Source organism: Saimiri boliviensis, chromosome 17 (assembly GCF_048565385.1).
Source record: "Saimiri boliviensis isolate mSaiBol1 chromosome 17, mSaiBol1.pri, whole genome shotgun sequence".
NCBI lineage: Eukaryota > Metazoa > Chordata > Mammalia > Primates > Cebidae > Saimiri > Saimiri boliviensis.
In genome coordinates, this window is record NC_133465.1 from 40288433 (window position 1) to 40313917 (window position 25485).

Genomic DNA, 25485 nt, shown 5'->3' on the forward strand with positions numbered 1-25485 from the left:
GTCCACCCACCATGACCTCCCAAAGTGCTGGGATTACAGGCGTGACCCACGGCACCTAGCCATAAAAATCTTTCATACAGGAATATACATTGATGCATTAGCTACAGTAGTTGAGATGCTTAGTTTGATTTCCTTATTCGTTTCCTTAGACACACAGCCAGGGCCATGCTTTTCCCCTTCAGCCCTACCATTTTCCCTCATAGAGCGTCTTGAGGTATACCCAGGTTCTTAGAAGAATCAATTATTCTTTGACAATAAGCAGGATTTAGATGCAGATGATACTACTATATAGCCAGGGAACCAAGTCACTTCTTTCAACTCAGTATCAAATAAGCACAAGGAGACAGTGTCCAGTTTCCAAAGGCTTTACTGGCAAATATACTCTACAAAAGAATGATCAATCCTGTTGCTTCTAAGTCAGTGGAATGAAGAGCTGTGTCCAGGGACATACCAAGCCGGGCTGAAGGAGACTGCTGCTGTGTCCACCTCTTATTCATAGACCCAGTCGTGAGCACAAGACTTGTAGTCAACCAGTTCTTCAGGCTTAAACCATAGGTTGATTTCTTTTTCAGCACTTTTTACTGAGTCACTGCCATGAATGATGTTCCTAAGAAAGAAAACAATTACTAGGCACTGTTTTGTTCATTTTTGTTTTTTGTCACCGTGTTTTAAAGTGCAGAAGTCTGTTTAATGGGTACAGCAACGGACAGCCACTCCAGACTTTTTCAGCCAAATTGCCACTTGAAGCAGCAGACCCATTTATACTCCCAAAGTGTTTCCTTTTAAAAGCAGATGGCTGGGTATGGTGGCTCATGCCTGTAATCCCAGCACTTTGAGAGGCCGAGGCGGGTGGATCACAAGGTCAGGAGTTCGAGACCAGCCTGGCCAAAATGTTGAAACCCCATCTCTGCTAAAAATACGAAAATTAGCTGGGTGCAGTGGCATGCACCTGTAATCCCAGCAACTCAGGAGGCTGAGGCAGGAGAATCGCTTGAACCTGGGAGGCGGAGGTTGCAGTGAGCCGAGATCGCACCATTGCACTCCAGCGTGGGTGACAGAGTGAAACTCTGTCTCACAAAAAAATAAAAATTAAAAATTAAAAATAAAAGCAGATATACAACTGTAAAGGTGGTTGGTTCCAAACACTCCTTGTTTTCACTGTATTATGCTTCCAAGTCCAGCTGTACACCAAGATTGCTGATAACACAAAACATTCCTCCTCGAATTTTGGAAAATACGGTGGTAATATTCAAACGCACTCCAGATCAACATCCCAACTAGATATGATGTATTCACTGTCACAGGCCAGTTCCGCTGCATCTACTTACAACTCTGATTTGTAAAGCCCAGCCATGACATAACACTGCTTATTGATAACAATCCCTTTATTCCACTTAAACCTCACAACTTTGTCAAGGTTTTGAATAGATTGTGTACAGGCACGGGAACCAAAAGGTTAAGCAACACACCCAGGGACAAAGTACTCATGGCTAGAAATCTTCCCTTCTCCACACCTAGCACTGTCTGCTGTGCTACACAGGAACCACCACATAGAGCTCCCTTATAGTATCTTGCTTAAAATTAACCTAGGGAATAAGCGATCTATGAAAGCTTTTTTTTTGAGACGGAGTCTCACTCTGTCGCCCAGGATGGGGTGCAGTGGCAAAATCTCAGCTCACTGCAACCTCAGCCTCCTGGGTTCAAGTAATTCTCCTGCCTCCGCCTCCTGAGTAGCTGGGACTCACCATACCTGGCTAATTTTTTGTATTTTTAGTAGAGATGGGGTTTCACCATGTTAACCAGGCTGGTCTCAAACTCCTGACCTCATGATCTGCCCACCTCAGCCTCCTATAATGCTGGGATTACAGGCGTGAGCCACCGTGCCCAGCGTTTTTTTGTTTTTGTTTTTGTTTTTTTGAGATGGAGTTTAGCTCTTGTTGCCCAGGCCAGAGTGCAGTGGCATGATCTCAGCTCACTGTAGCCTCCCCATCCCGGGTTCCAGCAATTCTGTCTCAGCCTCTTGAGTAGCTAAGATTACAGGCATGCATCACCACGCCCAGCTAATTTTTTAGTTTTAATAGAGACAGGTTTTCACCATGTTGGCCGGGCTGGTCTCAAACTCCTGACCTCAGGTTATCCACCCGCTTCAGCCTCCCAAAGTGCTCAGATTACAGGCGTGACCCCCTGGCCTGAAAGCTTTTATACAATTATAAATTACCACCTAATTTAAAAGTTCAGGCCAGGTTCAGTGGCTTATGTCTGTAATCTCACCACCTTCTGAGGCCGAGGCAGGCGAATCACTTGAGGTCAGGAGTTGGAGACTAGTCTGGCCAACATGGTGAAACCCCATCTCTACCAAAAATACAAAAATCAGCCAGGCATGGTGGCATGCACCTGTAATCCTAGCTACTTGGGAGGTTAAGACAGGAGGATCGCTTGAACCCGGGAGGTGGAGGTTGCAGTGAGCTGAGATGGCACCACTGCACTCCAGCCTGGGCAACAGAGGGAGACTCCATCTCAAGAAAAAAATAATAAGTTCACATTCTTCTGAAAGTAGGATGCGCCCAATGTCTGCTTTAAATGGTGTTGCATCAAAGTCGCCCACCCTCCTGTCCCTGGACTTACCTGCCAACCTGAATGCAGAAGTCCCCACGAATGGTGCCTGGCTTAGAATCTGCTGGATTGGTCTCCCCAAGCATCACTCGACCTGTCTTCACCACATTCAACCCCTCCCAGACCTGGACAGTGTGAAATGAATTTACATCAGATCTACCACTCAGGACAGCTAGGGGCTAACATTTACTCCTACCTGACAGGGCACGTCAATGAGACCAATCAGTGACATTATCAGCTGACCCCAGCACAGAGTAGAAACCTAATTATGCCCGACTCCAGGGTCAGGCGCCTGTAATCCCAGCACTTTGGGAGGCCGAGGAAGGTGGATCACGAGGTCAAGAGATCAAGACCATCCTGGTCAACAAGGTGAAACGCCGTCTCTACTAAAAATACAAAAAATTATCTGGGCATGGTGACGCGTGCCTGTAATCCCAGCTACTCAGGAGGCTGAGGCAGGAGAATTGCCTGAACCCAGGAGGCGGAGGCTGTAGTGAGCCGAGATCGTGCCATTGCACTCCAGCCTGGGTAACAAGAGCGACACTCCGTCTCCAAAAAATAAAAATAAAAATAAAATAAATAAATAAATACTCCATTCCAAATGTATTACTAGGATTCAAAGAAAAGTCCACCCAACGTGAGGACTTCCCAGTTTAGCTGAGACAGATAAACAATGTTGGAAGAATCCTTATGCAGCCATAAACACAGAAGAACTGGTGAAGAAAGGCAAAAGCGGCCAGACCGGACTAGATCAGTGGGAACGGCATCCCAGGAGACTGCTAGAACAGGGAAAATGAAGGCTAAACATTCTACAGAAAGTATTCTAGGGACAGCAGAAGAAAAAGCCACACTTGTTGAACAGGAAATAGGTGTACTTTCTCAACAATTTCAGTGCCTCCCTATTTCACTCTCCTATTCTCTGCACTCCCAGTTGGACGTCAGCACCATCCAGAAGAAACCACATCTAGTATAGGATTCCAAACTTCTGCTTCTTGTATTATATACTCACATTTGAATTTTTCATGGAAAAATGTAAGAAAATGGGAAAAAGTTTTTTAATCTAGGAAACATTAAAGTCTAATACACCTGTCAAACAGAAGAAATTTAACAATTTTTTTTTTTTTTTGAGACACAGTCTGTCAGGCATCAAGCTGGAGTGCAGTGGTGCAATCTTGGCTCACTGCAACCTCCGCCTCCCAGGTTCAAGCAATTCTCCTGCTTAAAGCCTCCCGAGTAGCTGGGACTACAGGCACGTGCCACCACGCCCAGCTAATATTTGCATTTTTTTTTTAGTAGAAACAGAGTCTCACCATGTTGGCCAGGCTGGTCTCGAACTCTTGGCCTCAGGTGATCTACCCGCTGTGGCCTCCCAAAGTGCTGGGACTACAGGCATGAGCCACCGCGCCCGGCCCAGAAATACAGCACCCTTATAGACAATGAGATTCTATTTAACCCAGGAGAAAGCTACCTGAAAACATCCTTCCATTTCTTTTTTTCTTTTCTTCTTTTTCTTTTTTTTTTTTTTTGTTGAGAGAGAGTATCACTCTATCACCCAGGCTGGAGGTCAGTAGCGGATATCGGCTCACTGCAACTTCGCCTCCTGGGCCCAAGCAATTCTCCTGCCGCAGCTTCCCAAGCAGCTGGGCTTACAGGCGTGCACCCATGCCCAGCTAACATCCTTCCCATTTCTAAGGTCTGATTTTGCTTTCTCCTCCCTAACTCCTGGTTGCTCAGTTAACTTCAGCAGGTTCCATTCATAAAATGATTTAGATTAGCTGAGGGAGACATCTAAAAAAGCTGAGCACTTTTTCCTCATTTTCCATATTCCCCATAAGCACTCACCATGGCCACGACCGGCCCTGAGTTCATGTACTTCACCAGCCCAGGGAAGAATGGGCGGTCTTTCAGGTCAATGTAATGCTGCTTCAGGTGTTCCTCAGAGGCCTGGCATTCAAGAGGAGGTGCCAGTTAGGAATTCAGCTGGAAAGACTCCATCCCACCCTCTGGACCTCCCATTAGTATAGCAGGGTCTCTGTAAGTCCAGTTTTATATTCTAGCCCACATAAGTGCGTGAAGATAGACATACTAAAAAAAAAATTTTTTTTTGTTAGATACGGAGTTTTGCTCCTGTTACCCAGGCTGGAGTGCAATGGCGCGATCTCAGCTCACTGCAACCTCCGCCTCCTGGGTTCAAGCCATTCTCCTGCCTCAGCCTCCTGAGTAGCTGGGATTACAGGAACGCGCCACCATGCCCAGCTAATTTTTTGTATTTTTAGTAGAGACGGGGTTTCACCAGGTTAACCAGGATGGCCTCGATCTCTTGACCCCGTGATCCACCCGCCTCGGCCTCCCAAAGTGCCGGGATTACAGGCGTGAGCCACTGCACCCGGCCGATACATAGAAATATTATTATTTTTGGCCGGGCACGGTGGCTCACGCCTGTAATCCTGGCACTTTGGGAGGCCGAGGCGGGTGGATCACGAGGTCAAGAGATCGAGACCGTCCTGGTCAATATGGTGAAACCCCGTCTCTACTAAAAAATTACAAAAAATTATCTGGGCATGGTGGCGCGTGCCTGTAATCCCAGCTACTCAGGAGGCTGAGGCAGGAGAATTGCCTGAACCCAGGAGGCGGAGGTTGCGGTGAGCCGAGATCGTGCCATTGCACTCCAGCCTGGGTAACAAGAGTGAAAATCCGCCTCAAAAAAAAAACAAAAGAAAGAAATATTATTATTTTTTTTTTTAAAGATGGGGTTTCACCATATTGGTCAGGCTGGTCTCGAACTCCTGACCTCAGGTGATCCGCCCACCTCAGCCTCCCAAAGTGCTGGGATTACAGGCGTGAGCCACCGCGCCCTGCTGAAATATTTTTAAAATCCCATCCAACCACCAAACTAACGCCATTTTAGCAGGAAGAGTGTTCTTTTTTGGTTTGTTGTTTCAGTTTGTTTTAGGAGACAGGGTCTCACTCTCACCACCCAGGCTGGACAGCAGTGGCACAATCATGGCTCACTGCTGCAGCCTTAACTTCCAGGGCTCAAGTGATTTTCCCACCTCAGCCTTTCAGGTAGTTAGAACTACAGGTGCACTCAACCACGCCCAGTTAATTTTTTTTTTTTTAATGTTTTTGTAAAGACAGGGGCTTGCTATGTGGCTCAGGCTGATCCCCAACTCCTGGGCTCCACACATCTCTGCCTCCCAAATTGTTGAGAGTATAGGCGTGAGCCCCGCGCCCAGCCAAGACTTTCCTAACCGTAAAAACACTCTCATACTGTCAGTGACACTGAGGATTTTGTAATCCTAAGAAGTAGGTGGTTTGAGGAATTTTGGCTGCAACTGAAGTACATATGTCAAGTCATATGTCAGGCCATATTAACCACCGCCCCCCCCCCCGGCCCCGGGCTACTCACAATACCTTTTAAATATTTCAGATGATAACTGAGAACATTCTCTTCACCGACAAGCCTGGTTGAATTTCAGTACTTAGATACTTACCCCCACGTGTAGGGATTCAGATCTATGCCCGTAATTTAATGTGGAAAATACAGTTCCTACCCCATGCTAGAGGGGCACCGCACTGGAACTCGGAGTTTCAGACTAAAGCACCAAAGATTCCCAACCTCCATTCTGTGTCTAGGTGGACCCGCGTGGGCAAGCGCACGGGGTCTGGCGCCCGGGGTTTCTCCGCTCCCTGCTGCCCCCTGCGGCGGGTAGGCAGGTGGCGGCCCGCGGGAAGGAAGCCAAACCCAGAGTGCGAGTCACGCTACCCGCGCTTCACCTTCCCAAGGGCGTCTGTCCCCACCGCCTCCGGAAAGGATCGCCGGGCCCGAGCAGCCGTGGGCGGGGGCAGAGGGCAAAAGGATTCTCGTGGGCGCGAAATGGCCTCGGAAAGGCAACGTGGACAAACCGCTGCCGGGAGGAAAAAAACCCCACGAGCCAGCTGCAGCTGGGGAAGGGGCGACCCGGGCAAGTTACCCGGAGGAACTTCATGGCCACGAGGCGGAACCCCTTCTGCTCGAAGCGCTTGATGATCTCGCCCACCAGGCCGCGCTGCACGCCGTCCGGCTTGATGGCGATGAAAGTCCGCTCGAGGTTGGCCATGGTCCTGCGGGGCGAGAAGGTGCGGTCAGGGCCCGGGCTGGTCCGGTCCGGGGGTCGGAGGCCACGTGGGCGCCGCCGGGCCCGCCTCCGCCACCAAGCGCGGCCGCGGGGACACGTGGCTTCCCGGCGCTTCCGCCCCGCGCAGGGCCAGCGTCCCTCTGCGGAGCCCGCAGGCCTGCGGGGCTCACGCGGCCAGGAAATCTCCCGCTCCGACCCCGGGCGGGACCTGCGGGAAATCGGGGTCCACCCGCAGACCGGGCCCACCCGCGGCGGCGCAAGCGGATTAGGGAGCCGGGGGAGTCGCCAGGGGATGCGCCCCCAAGCCTTACCGGGAAGCTGGCGGGGCCGGGCGGCGGCGCTGCGGTGCCGGAGCAGAGAGCTGGTGCGACCACCACACCCGGAGCCAGCGGCGGAGGAGGGGCGCGGGGCGGAGCGCGCGGCGGCCACACCCCAGAGGGCAGGGCCGCCCAACTCGCAAGGACGCCCCACCCGCCGGGCCGGACTAGGCCCTAGAACGCGTGCCCACGCCCAGCCGGGGCGCGCCCTCGCCGGGCAGAGATCGAGACGGATCCAGACACAGGAAGTGATTCGCACGTCCCAAATCCCACTCCTCACCTCTCAGTACTTCCCGTGACCCCAAAAGCTCCTACACGCACACACACCCTGCTTCTATGCTCGGGTTCCTTCCCTGGTCAAGTCCATCTGCTGCTTTCACCATCCGCCCGAGCACCGTCGTTAACCTTGAATTAATTCTCCCTCCACATGGTGCACCCACAGTCCTTATTCTCCCTACCTCTGAAGTCCAGCCTTCCCTTCCTCTGCTTGAGCCCCAGTTAAGCCTCGGCCTCCAAACGGGCCTCGATCTCACCTCTCCCCGCAAGCCGGGAGCCTCGCTCAGCACCTCAAACAGCCATCTGGTCCTGCCTCTGCTCTGCCTTGATGACTCCCTCACCTACAGGAATGGCGTTCAGACTCCTTAGCGAGATGCTCTTTTCACAGGATGCCCTGCTCCCTGGCTGCCGCCTCCCCACCTACATTTCCAGCCCCAATCAGACACTCCACTCCCACCCTGAGATGGGGAACCATGCCCACCCGGCACTAAAGTGTGGTCAAGTTTTCCAGTTCACCCTGAGCCTCGCCCCTGGACCCTGAGGAGAGTCTAGACCCTATCACAGAGATCAGGGCTGTCATCGACTTGTAGACAATTCCTACTTGCCACGTGCCTGGCAAACAAGCTCCCTTTGGTGGCACCCAGCTACCCTGGGGTGGTCACGAGCCCCTCCTCTCAGCACCTGCAGCACTGACAGCAGCACAGCGGTGGTGCTGCCCTGAGATGGTGGAAGCCCACTTGCTTCCCCTCAGGACTCTGAGCTGACCACAAATCACCCGAGTACCCCAAGTACTGCGCTGATCACTTGTCACTGGCCAGATGGATGGCAACCTGGCCTGTTATACCTCATCTGCTTTCCAAACTTCTAGTTACAGAGAGTATCAACTCAGCAGACATTGACAATGACTGCCACGTGCCCTCGTTTGGGGGCACTGTATTTTTTGGCTTCAATCTGAAGCACACTCTCATTTGGATTACCAAATGTCAACTGTGGAAACAGATCTGGAAATTTCATAGACTTTTCTCTGTCCAGTGGAGGGCTATCTGCCCCTTGGTCAGGTCACTGATGGCTACTTAGGGTACAGTCAAGACCATGCCTCTGCTCTCACCTCTTCTTTCCTTCCTGAGAAGACTGTCCTTAACTGGGGAGGCTGTAACCTTCCAGCTTCACTACACACAAGTCCTGGTATGCTCATCTGATGCCCCAAAATAAACAGGTCACACCATGTAAAATATTAAATAGAAATTTATCTCACCCTCATCAGTCCATAAAGAAGGCAGCCCACCCCAGCTACCCTTTTCTCCCCCATCCTAAGAAGTCCCTTCCCTTCTATTGCCTCTACCAAAGCCAGATGAACAGAAAGAAAAATCCTCAGGCTGGGCGCAGTGGCTCACACTATAATTCCAGCACTTTGGGAGGCCCAGGCAGGCTTGAGCCCAGCAGTTGGAGACCAGCCTGGGCAACATGATGAATCTCTCTCTCTCTCTCTCTCTCTCTCTCTCTCTCTCTCTCTTTTGTATTTTTAGTAGAGACAGGGTTTCACCATGTTGGCCAGGATGGTCTCGAACTCCTGACCTCGTGATCCAACCACCTCAGCCTCCCAAAGTGCTGGGATTACAGGCCTGAGCCACGGTACCTGGCTGATGAAACCCTACAGAAAATACAAAAATTAGCTGGGTGTGGTGGCACGTGCCTGTCGTCCCAGGTACTCAGGAGGTTGAGGTAGGAGGATCACTTGGGCCCAGAGAGGGCAAGACTGTAGTGAACTGCTGGGATAACGCCACAGCATTCCATCCTAGGTGACAGAGCGAGATCCTGTCTCAAAAAAAAAAATTTTTTTCCAGTTTCTCTTGCAGCTAGATGCAGCCATATGACTAAGTTCCAATGGGATGTGAGAGAAAGTGAAGATTGTAAATCAGAGTTGTCCCTTTAAAAGGGATACTTCTTCCACTTCTCTTCCCAACTCACAGGTAGGGACATGGGGTGGTAATCCAAGTAGGACTGATTAGAAGGAACCAGGTGTGTGTAGACCACCTTAAGGATCAGAGCCTTACCACCATCACCATCACCACCCCTACTGAGCAGCTAGGGACTTTTTTTTTTTTTTTTTTTTTTTTGAGATGGGGTTTCACCATGTTGGCCAGGATGGTCTCCATCTCCTGACCTCATGATCCGCCCGCCTTGGCTTCCCAAAGTGCTGGGATTACAGGCGTGAGCCACTGCACTCAGCCTGAGTTTTTTTTTTTTGGAAGACAGGGTCTCACTCTATCATCCAGCCTGGAGCGCAGAGGCAGGATCACAGGTCACTGCTCCAAACATCCCAGCCTCAAGCAATCCTCCTACCTCAGCCTCCTGAGTAGCTGGGACTACAGGAATGTACCACTGCACCCGACTAATTTTTTAATGTTTGGTAGAGATGAGGTCTCACTTTGTCACCCAGGCTGGTATAAAACTGCTGAGCGCAAGCGATCTGCCTGCCTGAGCCTCCCAAAGGCCCTGTAGTCTCAGCTACTCAGGAGACTACAGCAGAATCACTTGAACCCGGGAGGCAGAGGTTGCAGTGAGCTGAGATCGTGCCATTGCACTCCAGCCTGGGTGACAGAGCAAGACTCCATCTTAAAAACAAACCAAAAAACCACCTCAAACTCCTAGGCCCAAGCAATCCTCCTGCCTTGACCTCCCAAAGTGCTAGGACTATAGGTATGAGCCACCACACCCAACCACACTTGATTGTTTTTTTTTTTTCAAGACAGAGTTTCGCTCTTGCTACCCAGGCTAGAGCATAAGGGCATGATCTCGACTCACTACAACCTCCACCTCCCCGGTTCAAGCAATTCCTCTGCCTCAGCCTCCTGAGTAGCTGGGATTACAGGTGCCAACCACACCCAGCTCATTTTTGTATTTTTAGTAAAGATGAGGTTTCACCAGGTTGACCAGGCTGGTCTTGAACTCCTGACCTCAGGTGATCCACTCACCTCGGCCTCCTAAACTGCTGGGATTACAGATGTGAGCCACCACACTCGGCCCACACTTGAACTTTCAAATGAAAGAGAAGTACATTTCTATCTTGTCTCTGTTAACGCAACCATATCAATATCCTAACAAATCAAAGCTACTTACAAGACCTCCAGCTTCATTTGAGGCCATCTCAGGGCCCCAGACCTATTGTCTACTTAGGTTTTCTGATATTTGGAGTAATTACAACTTCTCACACTCCCCCATTCACTGAATCCCCAAGAGCTTCTCAAGAACAGGATGGATATCTTTTTTTTTTTATTTAAGAGACTGCTCTCAGGCCGGGCGCGGTGGCTCAAGCCTGTAATCCCAGCACTTTGGGAGGCCGAGGCGGGTGGATCACGAGGTCAAGAGATCGAGACCATCCTGGTTAACACGGTGAAAGCCCGTCTCTACTAAAAATACAAAAAATTGGCCGGGCACGGTGGCTCAAGCCTGTAATCCCAGCACTTTGGGAGGCCGAGGCGGGTGGATCACGAGGTCGAAAGATCGAGACCATCCTGGTCAACATGGTGAAACCCCGTCTCTACTAAAAATACAAAAAAACTAGCTGGGCGTGGTGGTGCATGCCTGTAATCCCAGCTACTTAGGAGGCTGAGGCAGGAGAATTGCCTGAGCCCAGGAGGCGGAGGTTGCGGTGAGCCGAGATCGCGCCATTGCACTCCAGCCTGGGTAACAAGAGCGAAACTCCGTCTCAAAAAAAAAAAAAAAAAAAAAAAATACAAAAAATTAGCTGGGCATGGTGGCGCGTGCCTGTAATCCCAGCTACTCAGGAGGCTGAGGCAGGAGAATTGCCTGAACCCAGGAGACGGAGGTTGCGGTGAGCCGAGATCACGCCATTGCACTCCAGCCTGGGTAACAAGAGCGAAACTCCGTCTCAAAAAAAAAAATTAAAAAGAGACTGCTCTCACTCTGTTGCCCAGGCTGAAGTACAGTAGCACAATCATGGCTCACTGCAGCCTTGAACTCCTGAGCACAGGCAATCCTCCTGCCTATGCCTCCCCAACAGCTAGGACTAAAGGTGCACCGAACCAGAGCTGTCTAATTTTCTTGTAAAGACAGTGTCTTGCTATGTTGCCCACGCTGGACTTTAACTTCTGGCCTCTAGTGATTCTCCCTGCCAGCTTCCTGAATCATTGGGATTAAAGGCATGATCCATAGTTCCTGGGCTAATTTTTTTGTTTTAGAGACAGGGTCTTGCTATGTTGTCCTGGCTGGTCTCCCACCTCAGCCTCCCAAGTAGCTGTGATCACAAGCACAAGCCACCACACCCAGCCCTCATATTTTCTTTTACGTCTGATGAATCCTCTGTACCTAGTCCAGTCTTGGCCACCTCACAGATGCTCCATACATGCCTGTTGGCTGGCTCAGTGCCCAGAGTGGAAGGGATGCAAGGGTTAAGGAGAGGGGCAGGCAATGCCTGTGCGTATGTGAGAAATCAATATAAATGATTTATATAGTATTTACGCTCTCTATTAGGTCAGGTTATTCCATGTACATTTAAAAAAAAAAAAAAGCAAAACAAAGTAGCCAACTCCATGAATCCTCTGTTGGGAGGAAGCATTTTAATCCGAGGTAGGGGATGGTAACACTGTACAGGGAGCACTCACAGCTCCAAGAGTTTCCCTTCAAATTATGAAGAAGCTCCTGTAAATAACTAGATTTCCTACAGCCTGGTCCTCTGCCCATGGGAAGGAGGGGAAATGAATGTGAAAAGCATTATGGTCTGCCATCTGGTCATTCATAGATCCAGTTCTGAGCACAGCTCTTGTAATCTACCAGTTCCTCAGGGTGAAACCACAAGCCGATCTCCTTCTCTGCACTCTCCACGGAATCGCTGCCGTGTATAATGTTCCTGGGTGGAGAAAGAGATAGTCACGTTACCAAGACCAGAAGGATTCAAATGCACCCATTGCCAGAAATCTACAGCCACTGTAGCATAAAAGCTGAAGCTCCGCCGGGCGCGGTGGCTCAAGCCTGTAATCCCAGCACTTTGGGAGGCCGAGGCGGGTGGATCACGAGGTCGAAAGATCGAGACCATCCTGGTCAACATGGTGAAACCCCGTCTCTACTAAAAATATAAAAAACTAGCTGGGCGTGGTGGTGCATGCCTGTAATCCCAGCTACTTAGGAGGCTGAGGCAGGAGAATTGCCTGAGCCCAGGAGGCGGAGGTTGCGGTGAGCCGAGATCGCGCCATTGCACTCCAGCCTGGGTAACAAGAGCGAAACTCCGTCTCAAAAAAAAAAAAAAAAAAAAAAAAAAAGCTGAAGCTCCATGGACATCAGACCATGTTAAAAGAAAAAGCCATCAGGCCGGGCGCGGTGGCTCAAGCCTGTAATCCCAGCACTTTGGGAGGCCGAGGCGGGTGGATCACGAGGTCAAGAGATCGAGACCATCCTGGTCAACATGGTGAAACCCCGTCTCTACTAAAAATACAAAAAATTAGCTGGGCATGGTGGCGTGTGCCTGTAATCCCAGCTACTCAGGAGGCTGAGGCAGGAGAATTGCCTGAACCCAGGAGGCGGAGGTTGTGGTGAGCCGACGAGATCGTGCCATTGCACTCCAGCCTGGGTTAACAAGAGCGAAACTCCGTCTCAAAAAAAAAAAAAAAAAAAAGAAAAAGAAAAAGCCATTAATGTAACGGTGATAAATGCCCTCCCCACACCCAGCTCTTCCGGCCACACTGCTGCAAACAGTGAGAGCCTTCGGGAAAGACTCTGGCCAGCAAAGCGTGTTGTACCAGGTTCTATACTTTGTGTAACAGAGGTACAACCACAGTGATATTAACAACCAAAGCCAGACACCAACTTAAGAGGGAAGAAAAAAATAAACTCCAATAAAATCAACGTGCATATGGTAGCATGTCTAGCCTCAGAAACCCAAATCCTTGTAGAAACTAAACCAGATTTTGGAAAAGGGGGTAGAACACCATCTCACCTGCCGACTTGTATACAGAAGTCTCCACGGATGGTCCCAGGCTTGGAGTCCGCAGGATTGGTCTCCCCGAGCATGACTCGGCCTGTCTTCACCACATTCAGCCCCTCCCAGACCTCCAAGGACAGAAGAAGATATGATCAAGGAAGAAAATCAATCTCAGCAGAAAATCTGGCAACTATTAATTTAAAAAAGGAAAAATAAAAAGGCCCCTTAAGATAACATTCACTCACTGAACCAATGTTTAGAGTATCCACTCGTTCCAGCACTTGGGAACCTGGTCTCCCTGCCTCAGGCTTGCCTTTCTACAATGCATTCCCTGTACAGCAACCAGAGCAGCCTCTTTAAAATCCCAAGTGTGAAGGGTCCTGTAGCTTCGCAGCACTCAGGAAGTACATGGTCAACACACTCCCTGGAGAGAGAGGCCCCTGAGCATGCCTCTGAACTCCTCCCACCCCAACTTCCCTCCCACCCATCAGGCTTCAGGCATTTCGACTCTCTTTCTGTACTTCAAAACACCAAGCTCATTCCCATCCTGGGCCCTTTGCACATGCTGTTTTCTTGGCTGGAAATGTTCTTCACTGTGATTCTGTACACGGCCGGCTGCTTCTTGTCATTAAGACTACAGCTTAAAAATTGCATTCTTTGTCGGGCGCGGTGGCTCAAGCCTGTAATCCCAGCACTTTGGGAGGCCGAGGCGGGTGGATCACGAGGTCAAGAGATCGAGACCATCCTAGTCAACATGGTGAAACCCTGTCTCTATTAAAAATACAAAAAAAAAAAAACTAGCTGGGCGTGGTGGCACGTGCCTGTAATCCCAGCTACTTAGGAGGCTGAGGCAGGAGAATTGCCTGAGACCAGGAGGCGGAGGTTGCAGTGAGCCGAGATCGCGCCATTGCACTCCAGCCTGGGTAACAAGAGTGAAACTCCGTCTCAAAAAAAAAAAAAAAAAAATTGCATTCTTTGAGGCCGGGCACGGTGGCTCAAGCCTGTAATCCCAGCGCTTTGGGAGGCTGACGCGGGTGGATCACGAGGTCAAGAGATCAAGACCATCCTGGTCAACATGGTGAAACCCCGTCTCTACTAAAAATACAAAAAATTAGCTGGGCATGGTGGCACGTGCCTGTAGTCCCAGCTACTCAGGAGGCTGAGGCAGGAGAATTGCCTGAACCCAGGAGGCAGAGGTTGCGGTGAGCCGAGATCGCGCCATTGCACTCCAGCCTGGGTAACAAAAGTGAAACTCCGTCTCAAAAAAAAAAAAAAAAAAAAAATTGCATTCTTTGATCATCTAATGTCAAGTGATCACCTGCTACTCCTATTCATTTCTGGGCTTATAACTAACCTATTTTATTTCTGGGCATGTCACTAACCATTAGCTGATATATGAAAACATATCTATTTGTTCTCATTCATGACTGTATCCCCAGTGTCTAGAAGAGAGTCTGGCACAGATCACAAGTAATGCATGGCTGGAGCATCCCATACGGGCACTCACCATGGCAACTACTGGCCCTGAGTGCATGTATTTCACCAGGCCAGCAAAGAATGGACGGTCCTTCAGGTCGATGTAGTGTTCCTTGAGAAGGTCTTCAGAAGCCTATTCAACAAGAAAGAGAATGAGAATGGCCCCCAAACCATCCAAGAACATGCAATCCATTTAATTCCCCCTCACCCACCCTGCTATGTAAAACATGAGCAGCTGGGCTCACTGATTCTGTTGTAACCCAATTCATTCTCCACACTGGAAGGGAACAGTGACAGGACTCAAAGCGCTTCTACAATTTTATACCAATTAACTCCCTGTTGGCCTTGACTGGTAAGAATAAAACCACAGAACATTAAAATTAAATCCAGCTCTCTCATTTAAAAAAAACCTCAAACTCTAGGCCAGGCATAGTGTTGGCTCACACGTATAATCCCAGCACTTTGAGAAGTCGAGGTGGGAGGATCACCTGAGGTCAGGAGTTCGAGACCAGCCTGACCAACATGGAGTAACCCTGTCTCTACTTAAGATACAAAATGAGCCAGGTATGGTGGCACATGACTGTAATCCCAGCTACCTGGGAGGCTGAGGTAGGAGAAACCCTGGAACTCAGGAAGTAGAGGTTGTGGTGAGCCAAGATCATGCCATTGCACTGCAGCCTGGGCAACAAGAGTGAAACTCCATCTCAAAAAAAAAAAAAGAGGCCGGGCGCGGTGGCTCAAGCCTGTAATCCCAGCACTTTGGGAGGCCGAGATGGGTGGATCACAAGGTCAAGAGATCGACACCATCCTGGTCAACATGGTGAAACCCTGTCTCTACTAAAAATACAAAAAATTAGCTGGGCATGGTGGCGCGTGCCTGTGATCCCAGCTACTCAGGAGGCTGAGGCAGGAGAATTGCCTGAACCCAGGAGGCAGAGGTTGCGGTGAGCCGAGATCGCGCCATTGCACTCCAGTCTGGGTAACGAGAGCGAAACTCAGTCTCAAAAAATAAAAATAAAAAAGAATGAAAAAGGCTGGGCGCTGTGGCTCATACCTATAATCCCAGTACTTTGGGAGGCCCAGGCCAGGGGATCACAAGGTCAGGAGTTCAAGACCAGCCTGACCAACATAGTGAAAGCCTGTCTCTACTAAAAATGCAAAAATCAGCTAGATGTGGTGGCACACGCCTATAGTCTCAACTACTCAGGAGACTAAGGCAGGAGAATCACTTGAACCTGGGAGGCAGAGGTTGCAGTGAGCTGAGATTGTGCCACTGCACTGCAGCCTGGGTGACAGAGACAGACTCCGTGTTAAAAAAAAAAGAAGCCTCAAATTCCTGGGCTCAAGTGATCCTCCTTAGACTCCTGAGTAGGTAGGAACATACCATCGGACCTGGCTAATTTTCTTCTTTTCTTTTTTTTTTTTTTGAGACGGAGTCTCCCTCTGTCGCCCAGGCTGGAGTGCAGTGGAGCGATCTCTGCTCACTGCAACCTCCGCTTCCCAGGTTCAAGCAATTCTCCTGCCTCAGCCTCCTGAGTAGCTGGGATTACAGGCACCCACCACCATGCCCAGACAATTTTTGTATTTTCAGTAATCTGAGGTTTCATCATGTTGGCCAGGCCGGTCTCAAACTCCTGACCTCAGATGATCTGCCTGCCTCAGCCTCCCAAAGTGCTGAGATTACAGGCATAAGCCACCACACCTGGCCATACCTGGCTAACTTTAAAAAATTATTTAGCCAGGTGCGGTGGCTCAAGCCTGTAATCCCAGCACTTTGGGAGGCTGAGGCGGGTGGATCACGAGGTCAGGAGATCGAGACCATCCTGGTCAACACGGTGAAACCCCGTCTCTACTAAAAATACAAAAAATTAGCTGGGCATGGTGGTGCATGCCTGTAATCCCAGCTACTCAGGAGGCTGAGGCAGGAGAATTGCCTGAACCCAGGAGGCGGAGGTTGCGGTGAGCCAAGATTGCGCCATTGCACTCCAGCCTGGGTAGCAAGAGCGAAACTCCGTCTCCAAAAAAAAAAAAAAAGAGAGTCTTTAAAAAATTATTTGTAGAGATAGGGTCTCACTATGTTGCCTAGGCTGGTCTCAAACTCTTGGATTCAAGTGATCCTCCAGCCTCGGCCTCCCAAAGCACTGGGCTTACAGGTGTGAGCCACCATGCCTGGCCCTCAAGCATCTCATTTCAGATGGGAAAATTAACAATACAATAAATTCCATTCCCAGAGCAAACCCCAAATAAAATGTTAGAAGGACACCAGGAAGAAAGTCTTGGCATTTGATGAGCAGCAAACTAAACCAGGCCATTACCCAGGGATACTTCACGTTTCTTCAGAAGATAAAAGCCCAGTGTGATGACCATGTGATTCCCAAAGGTATCTACAAATCACACAAAAGTGCATGACATCTAGTAATAAAAAATTTTGCTGAAAAATGAATTAGAACCTCTCATACTCCAAGGCTAATACGTGGGAACAAATCATGTTAGTTAGAGAACAAACCATCTGTAGTTTCAACTCAACCTGGCTGTGTTCTCTCTTGTACTGCATATATGCTTGTTAAAGTCTAACAGGGTCCCTTTGTTTTTCCAGCTCTGTGGTATTGCACTGTATAACGCACATCGCACACATTAGAGACACACACAAATGTGGAGACTGGCTGCCGAGAAGCCCCATCATTCAGCCACCAGTTGATCATCACTTGCCAAAGGAAAACTATATGGCCATATAATCATTCCATGGTAGGGATCCAATCCTCGCCCTGTCCTTTCCTATCCAAATGGAAGACTTTTGCAGTGGAAGTCTCCTAACCGACACTGAGGTCACTTTCCCTTACCAGAGTCCTCTTTTAAAGCTATTAATTGGTTCCAATTACCTTTTTGTTGTTGCTGTTTGTTTTGAGACAGGGTCTCTCTGTCACCCAGGCTGGAGCGCAGTGGCATGATCATAGCTCACTGCGGCCTCAAACTCCCAGGCTCAAGTAATCCTCTCATCTCAGACTCTCAGTAACTAGGACTACAGGTGTGCACCACTACACCGATAACTGATTACCTATTTTTCAGACAGGGTCTTGCTCTGCTGCCCAGCCTGGAGTGCAGTGACTTGATATCCACTCACTTCAACCTCCACCTCCAGAGTTCAAGCCATCCTCCCGCCTCAGCCTCTGTTGTACCTGGGACTACAGGGATGTGCCACCACACCTGGCTAAACTATGCAGTTTTAGTAGAGATGGGGTTTCACCATGTTGGCCAGGCTGGTCTTGAACTCCTGACCTCAAATGATCTGCCCGCCTTGGCCTTTCAAAATGCTGGGATTACAGGTGTGAGCCACCACACAGGCCCTAACTAATTATCTTTAGTCTGCAAAACAGATTACAGGCTTTTTTTAAGGGCTCAGGGGTTGGGAAGCTCAAGTTCTCCCTTGCTTGCTACCTCCACACCAGATTTAAACGACCCTTTTGAGTCATGGCAGCTATCCTTCCGTCCATTCTTCACCAGACCCACATACCCTTGATAGGAAATTCAATGTAAAGGAGAAAATGTCTGCACGCAAAGGTTAGAGAGCCTCAAGTTAAAATCCCAGTGGCTTCACTGACTGTATGCCATCAGGCACATCACTGAAGCTCTCCAAGCCTGAGGCTGCTCATCACCAACAACCATGAGAACAGGAATAAGCACTTCTCAAGGCTGGCATGAAGACTGAATCAGAAAACACATGTGCCAGCAGATGGTAAATGCCTGATCAACAACACATTCATTTCATTTTATCTTCTGCTGCACTTTGAACGTGTCCCCCAAAGCTCACATGTTGGACATTTAATTCCCAATGCAACAATGTTGGGAGGTGGGGCCTACTGGCGGTATTTAGGTCATGAAGGCTTCACCCTCGTGAATAATGTCTTATCTCAGGAGTGGGTTTGTTATAAAATCAAGGTCAGCCCCCATCTTGCTCTCCCTCTAGCTCTCTCTCACTCTTGCACTCTCTTGCCCTTCCATTCTGCCACGGGGTGATGCAGCAAGAAAACCTTCATTAGATGCCAGCTCCTTAACCCTGGACACATTCTCCTCTCAGCATGAACATCAGTCTACCCTCTTTTACGTTAAAGCTGTTTTTTTTTTTATTTTTTTAAGACGGAGGCTCCCAAACTGCTGGGATTACAGGCCTAAGTCACTGAGCGTGCCCTAGAGCAGTTTTCCTAAAACATCACATAGGAAGTAAATTGCAAGTCAAACTAAATTTGAAAATGCACTAGAAGGGTCCAAAATTGATTCCCTTTGAGAAAAACATACTGTCGCCTGTTTGATTTAAGAACTGGAATTCTTTTTTTTTTTTTTTTTTTTTTTTTTGGAGACAGTCTCCCTCTGTTCTCAGGCTGCAGTGCGGTACAATCTCAGCTCATTGCAGCCTCTCCCTCCTGGCTTCAAACAATTATTATGTCTCAGCCAGCCTCCCAAGTAGCTGGGATTACAGGCACCCGCCCTGACACCCGGCTAATTTTTGTATTTTTAGTAGAGACAGGGTTTTGCCATGTTAGCCAGGCTGGTCTGCAACTCCTGACCTCAAGTGATCAGCCCGCCCTGGCTTCCCAAAGTTCTGGGATGACAGGCGTGAGCCACTGCACTTCGCCCAGCCAAGAATTTGAATTATAATCTCTGGAATTTGTTTAAAGAAGGGTTCTTGGTCAATCCATCCTTTACATTTATCAAAAGACTGCTTTGTAAGTAGCTTGCAGGTGCATCTGCTTTCTCCTATTTCAGGAGAACCTCCCCAAAAGCAAAACCATAGTTTTTCTCCACAAGCTCCTGTGATACCTAATATATGCTAGACACTTAAGCATTTATTAGTGTCTAGTAATTGATGATGGTAAGATGATGGTAAGTGTCAAAGGGGGAAAAAAATCTCTCTAAAAATCTCTACCTGCTCAGGAAGCTCAAGACCAAGAAAAACATGCTCAGCTCTGAATCAGAAATTACAGAGGTACAGTCATATGCGGAACTCTGCACTGCTTTTCCCTTAGCAATGCACCTCATATTACAGAGACTATTTCGGAAAATCCTAAATAACTTGCTTTGTTCCAAGATGTAGCCCAGCACTAGGGCACTGAGGAGTTTCCAGGTCTCAAGACATTTGTGTTCACTCTACCATGGAGAAGTTTAAGTAAGAAAGGTGGGGAAAAGCAGGTTCATCACAGTGTTCTCCTATACTACAAAGGAATCAAAATGGGAACAATGAAGTCCACTTACTTGCATGAATTTCAGACCAACAAGGCGGAATCCCTTCTGCTCAAAACGCTTGATTATCTCTCCCACAAGACCCCGCTGGACCCCATCTGGTTTGATTGCAATGAAGGTACGCTCACAGTTGGCCATGGTCCTGAGGATAGGCAGGTAGAGGAATGAAACAGCACGGAATCACTTGCCTACATTGTCATCCTTCTCAAGCGGATTATCCCATAAAGCTGCTTTAAATCTGTCGGGTCAGCTCCAGGTCTCCCTCTGGTAAAAACCCAATTCCTCCCTAGTCCTCTCATCAATGAACTAATATGTCAAACTGGGGAATGGTCCAAAAGCAAGGACTGTAATATCTATCCCATTTGATTTATTTTATTTTTATTTCTCTTGGTTCTTTCTCAAGAGATGGGGTTTCACCATGTTGCCCAGGTTGGTTTCAAACTCCTGCCCTCAAGTGATCCATCTACCTCAGCCTACCAAAGTGCTGGGATTACGGCCATGAGCCACCACTGCACCTAGCCCCATTTGATTTTTTTTTTTTTTTTTGGTATTGGGTCTTGCTTTGTTACCCAGGATGGAGTGCAGTGGCGTGATCTAGGCTCACTGCAACCTCCGTTTCCCAGGTTCAAGCAATTCTCCCACCTCAACCTCCCAAGTAGCTGGGACAACAGGTGCTCATCACGCCCAGCTAATTTTTTGTATTTTTAGTAGAGAGGGTGTCACCATGTTGGCCAGGATGGTCTTGATCTCTTGACCTCGTGATCTGCCCACCTCGGCCTATAATCCCAGTGCTGGGATTATAGGCATGGACCACAGTGCCCGGCCAATAAGCTGCTTTCAAGCATCTACTGTGTTAACAAACACTGTGGTGGAACTAAGGTACGGGATGTAAAAACAAGGCACTATCTTTCTCAAGAATCCAGCTTGGGGAAAACTACATTGATAAAAATTTTACTAATGTGAAAGTGATGTCTGGTACAAGGTAGTGTGAAATAATAGTTTGGCTTAATACCACAGCCATAGCATTAAGGGTTTTAGAGAATATAACGTTACAACCCCCTTCATTTTACAAATAAGGAAACAGGACCAGAGCATCAGAAAGAAGACCAAACCCCAGAATTCCTAACTCATTAATCCATTCTTGTAATGTATGCTACACCTTATACAAGGAATATTTTGAGTAGCCAATAAACAGTGGGCATCATACTGATACGGGGCATCATACTGATACGGGGCATCATACTGAAAGGAAGCCTAGAGACCACCTATTTCAGCTCTTCATTTTACAGAAGACTGGGCTCATGACCTACCCTGTATCACAGATTGAGACAAGAGGCCCTTCGACTTGAAAGACAACCCCTAAAGTAGACAGCAGCACCACCCCTTGGCCCCACCCTCCTGTCCTTTAGTTAACCTCTTCTTACAGCATCTTAGCACTGTAGTCCAATTTTCTGTTTGTGTGTCTGCCTCCCCACTGGTCTCTGGCCTGCACACCAAGCTGGTTTATTCTTGTGTAGGTCTATGGTACCTAGCCACAGGGACTAGCAGTCAGTAACAGCAAAGAAAATGTCTTAAATGAGCATCGCCCTGCAACTTCCAAAAAGAGAGAGAGAGAGAGAGAGAGAGAGAGATAAAGCCCAAAGACTGGAGAATCCCCCGATGGGGCTCGGGACAAGAATAGATTGTCCAGGATAAAATAGGACTAAATCCGAGTCACGGCAGCAATAAAATTAAAAAATTAAAAAAAGAAAATAGGACTAAAGCACCAGAAATAGCCCCTAAAAATGTCCCTCCACATCGATCCCAGTGACACAACAGTAAGCACTCAGTGCCTGCTGAATGAATGACACACACACACGCGCGTCATTCAGCAAGCACTTACTAAGCGCCAACTCCATGCCCAGCACTGCACTCCACAGAGACAAATAAGGCACAGCACTGTCGTCGCGGCCTGACAAGAAAGGCGGCCGACAATGGCGAGTCCACGTGGCGTGGGACTTGTGCCGACCGGTCTGCACCTGTCCACAGGCGCTCCCTGCCCCTCATCAGATCCTCCCATCAGATCCTCCTCACCGCCTCTCCGAGCTGAACTCTCCTCTTCACTAAGCCGCCTCACCTCCCCCTCTCCCGCCACTCCACTCCTTTCCCTTTCCTCTCAGGATCCCGAACTCCTCTTACCCCTCCAGCTGCTTGGGCTTGAACTCCGGCTGCAGCTTCCAGCACGCGAAAGGCGCCCCGGCCCCACGTGGTTAGCAGCACTTGTACGCAGGGAACGCTTCTACGCAGATCCGCTGCCGGAGAGCCCATTTTGCCGAACACCGCCTGTCCACGCTTCCTCTTGGGAGTAGGCAGTCAATCTAGGGAACAACTTTCCGCTGTCTAACTTCCGGCGCTAGCTTCTTCAGGCCCTTCCGGTGAGCTGCGTGCTTTCTTCCCTCCACCCCCGGGTTCTCTGACTCACTTCCTTCGTTCCAGAGCAAACTGGCCACCCGAGAGGTGGCGCTCACAGGTTGCATGAAGTCCAAAAAGCGCCTGACCTAGAAGTAGACTTTTCGCTCCCGCTTTGTGTTTATTCCCCTCTTCTAGCCCGTCAAGCAATATATCGTTTATTGAGTACCTACTACGTGCACGCAGTATTCTAGGCCCTAGGGATGCAACAGTATGCTCTCTCGTAGCTTCTGGGAGGGATGGGAGTAGAGGAAAACGAAACAAATAAGCAAATTAATATGTAATAGATCATATTACGTAAGTGCTGTGAAGAGAAGGCCAGAGAAATCTCTGAGGACGTGATCATAGAATAGACCTGCCTGAAGTGAGGGGTCAAGCCCAGTGATCCTCTGAGAGCCAGGTATGACGGTGGGCATCGAGCGGTAGAAAACACGGTTAGAGGCCAGGTGCAGTGGCTCACGCCTGTAATCCCAGCACTTTGGGAGGCCGAGGCGGGTGGATCACGAGGTCAAGAGATCAAGACCATCCTGGTCAACATGGTGAAACCCCGTCTCTACCAAAAATACAAAAACATTAGCTGGGCATGGTGGCGCGTGCCTGTGATCCCAGCTACTCGGGAGGCTGAGGCAGGAGAATTGCCTGAGCCCAGGAGGTGGAGGTTGCGGTGAGCCGAGATCGCGCCATTGCACTCCAGCCTGGGTAACAAGAGCGAAACTCCATCTCAAAAAAAAAAAAAGAAAAAAAAAAAAAAACACGGTTAGAATAGAGCCAAATCTTTTTTCCTGAGACAGAGTCTTGCTCTATCACTTAGGCTGGAGTGCAGTGGCGCGGTGCAACCTCCGCCTCCCGGTTTCAAGCGATTCTCCTGCCTCAGCCTTCCGAGTAGCTGTGACTACAGGGGCCTGCCACCATGTCCGGCTAATTCTGTATTTTTAGTAGAGATGGGGTTTCACCATGTTGGCCAGGCTGGTCTCGAACTTTTGACCTGGTGATCCACCCACCTTGGCCTCCCAAAGTGCTGGGATTACAGGCGTGAGCTGCCATGACTGGCCGTTGATTTCTTACTTGCTTACTTACACATTTGTTTAGACATTGTCTGGCTCTGTCACCCCGCCTGGTGTGCAATGGCAGAATCTCCACTCACTGCAGCCTCTGCCTCCCGGGTTCAAGTGATTCTCCTGCCTCAGCCTCGTGAGTAGCTGGGACTATAGCCCCGCACCATCACGCCTGGCTAATTTTTATATTTTTAGTAGAGACGGGATTTCACAGTGTTAGCCAGGATGGTCTCGATCTGCTGACCCCTTGATACGTCTGCCTTGGCCTCACAAAGTGCTGGGATTACAGGCTTGAGTCACTGCTACCAGCCAGAGAGAAATCTTTTTTTTTTTTTTTTTGATACGGAGTTTCGCTCTTGTTACCCAGGCTGGAGTGCAATGGCGCGATCTCGGCTCACCGCAACCTCCGCCTCCTGGGTTCAGGCAATTCTCCTGCCTCAGCCTCCTGAGTAGCTGGGATTACAGGCACCCGCCACCATGCCCAGCTAATTTTTTTTTTTGTATTTTTAGTAGAGACGGGGTTTCACCATGTTCACCAGGATGGTCTCGATCTCTTGACCTCGTGATCCACCCGCCTCGGCCTCCCAAAGTGCTGGGATTACAGGCTTGAGCCACCGCGCCCGGCCCAGAGACAAATCTTAATGTTGTGAGATGCCAGTACAGATTTTGCAAGCCATGACATCATCACTGATAAACATTTTCAGGAAAAAAAAAAATTCTCACTGCTCTTAAGGGGAAATGAACGGGGAAAGGTACAAAAATGGAATCAGGAGCCTTTTCAACAAATGATGCTGGAGCAGTTGGACAAATATAGACCCCAAAAATTAACCTCAACCTAAAACTCACATCTTATACAAAACTAACTCGAATCATAGATTTAAATGTAAAATAAACCACTAACGGGGAAAAAAAAATTTTTTTAAATCCTCAGGACCTACAGCTAGGCAAAGAATTTTTAGACAATACCAAAAGCCCAATCTATAAAAGGAAAAGGTTGATAAATTGAATCTTATTGAAATTTAAAACTTTTGGCCTAGTGAGGTGGCTCATGCCCCCTAATTCCAGCACGTTGGGAGGCAAGAGGCAGGAGGGACGTGGGAGGATCACTTGAGTTCAGGAATTCGAGACCAGCCTGGGCAACATGATGAAACCCTGTCACTACTCAAAATACAAAAATTAGACCAGAGTGGTGGCATGCGCCTGTAGTCCCAGCTACTCGGGAGGCTGACACACCAAAATCGCTCGAACCCCAGAGGCAGAGGTTGCAGTGAGCCAAGATTGTGCCAGCCTGGGCAACAGAGCCAGACTTGGTCTCTAATAAATATATAAAATTTCTTTTTTTTTTTTTTTTGAAACGAAATTTTGCTTTGTCACCTAGGCTGGAGCACAGTGGCACAATCTCTATTCACTGCAAACTCTGCCATATGAGTTCAAGCAACTCTTATGCTTCAGCCTCCCAAGTAGCTGGGACTACAGGCATGTGCCACCACACCTGGCTAATTTTTGTATTTGTAGTACAGACGGGGTTTCCCCATGTTGGCCAGGCTGGTATCGAACTCCTGACCTCAAGTAATCCATCCACCTTGGCCTACCAAAGTGCTTGGATTACAGGTGTAAGCCACTGTGCCTGGCATTTATTTATTTATTTATTTAGACCAAGTATTTGTCTTTCATCCAGGCTGGAGTGCCATGGCTTTATAGGGGTGAGCCACCCCAGCCTTATTGATTGATTGAGACACAGTCTTGCTCTATTGCCCAGGGTGGAGTGCCTTGGTGTGATCTCGGCTTACTGTAGTCTCTGCCTCCCGGGTTCAAGCAATTATCCTGTGTCAGCCTAGTAGCTGGGACTACGGACTACAGGTGTGTGCCACCACACCCTGCTAAGTTTTGAATTTTTAGTAGAGACAGGGTTTCACCATTTTGGTGAGGCTGGTCTTGAACTCCTGACCTCAGGTGATCCGTCCACCTTGACCTCGAAAAATGCTGGGATTACAGGCATGAGCCACTAT

General features: G+C 48.9%; 2 protein-coding genes across 3 annotated transcripts; both read right to left on the reverse strand.

Moving 5' to 3' along the window:
• Positions 1 to 349: 349 nt before the first annotated feature.
• LOC101038455 (nucleoside diphosphate kinase B) lies at positions 350 to 7151 on the reverse strand. The gene is made up of 5 exons (XM_010341926.2): positions 7043 to 7151; positions 6588 to 6717; positions 4456 to 4557; positions 2626 to 2738; positions 350 to 607 (listed from the first exon to the last, which is right to left on the reverse strand). The coding sequence occupies exons 2-5, from the start codon at positions 6711 to 6713 to the stop codon at positions 490 to 492; spliced, it is 459 nt and encodes a 152-aa protein (XP_010340228.1). The 5' UTR covers positions 6714 to 6717; positions 7043 to 7151; the 3' UTR covers positions 350 to 489.
• Positions 7152 to 11874: 4723 nt separating this feature from the next.
• Positions 11875 to 22300, reverse strand: LOC104651929 (nucleoside diphosphate kinase A). Of its 2 annotated transcripts, none has more exons than XM_010341925.3 (5): positions 22152 to 22300; positions 19986 to 20115; positions 14770 to 14871; positions 13278 to 13390; positions 11875 to 12194 (listed from the first exon to the last, which is right to left on the reverse strand). In XM_010341925.3, the coding sequence occupies exons 2-5, from the start codon at positions 20109 to 20111 to the stop codon at positions 12077 to 12079; spliced, it is 459 nt and encodes a 152-aa protein (XP_010340227.1). In that variant the 5' UTR covers positions 20112 to 20115; positions 22152 to 22300; the 3' UTR covers positions 11875 to 12076. The 2 variants fall into 2 exon arrangements, with proteins under 2 accessions (XP_010340227.1, XP_074244683.1); XM_074388582.1 differs by lacking the exon at positions 22152 to 22300 and adding an exon at positions 21398 to 21559.
• Between the last annotated feature and the right edge of the window lie 3185 nt (positions 22301 to 25485).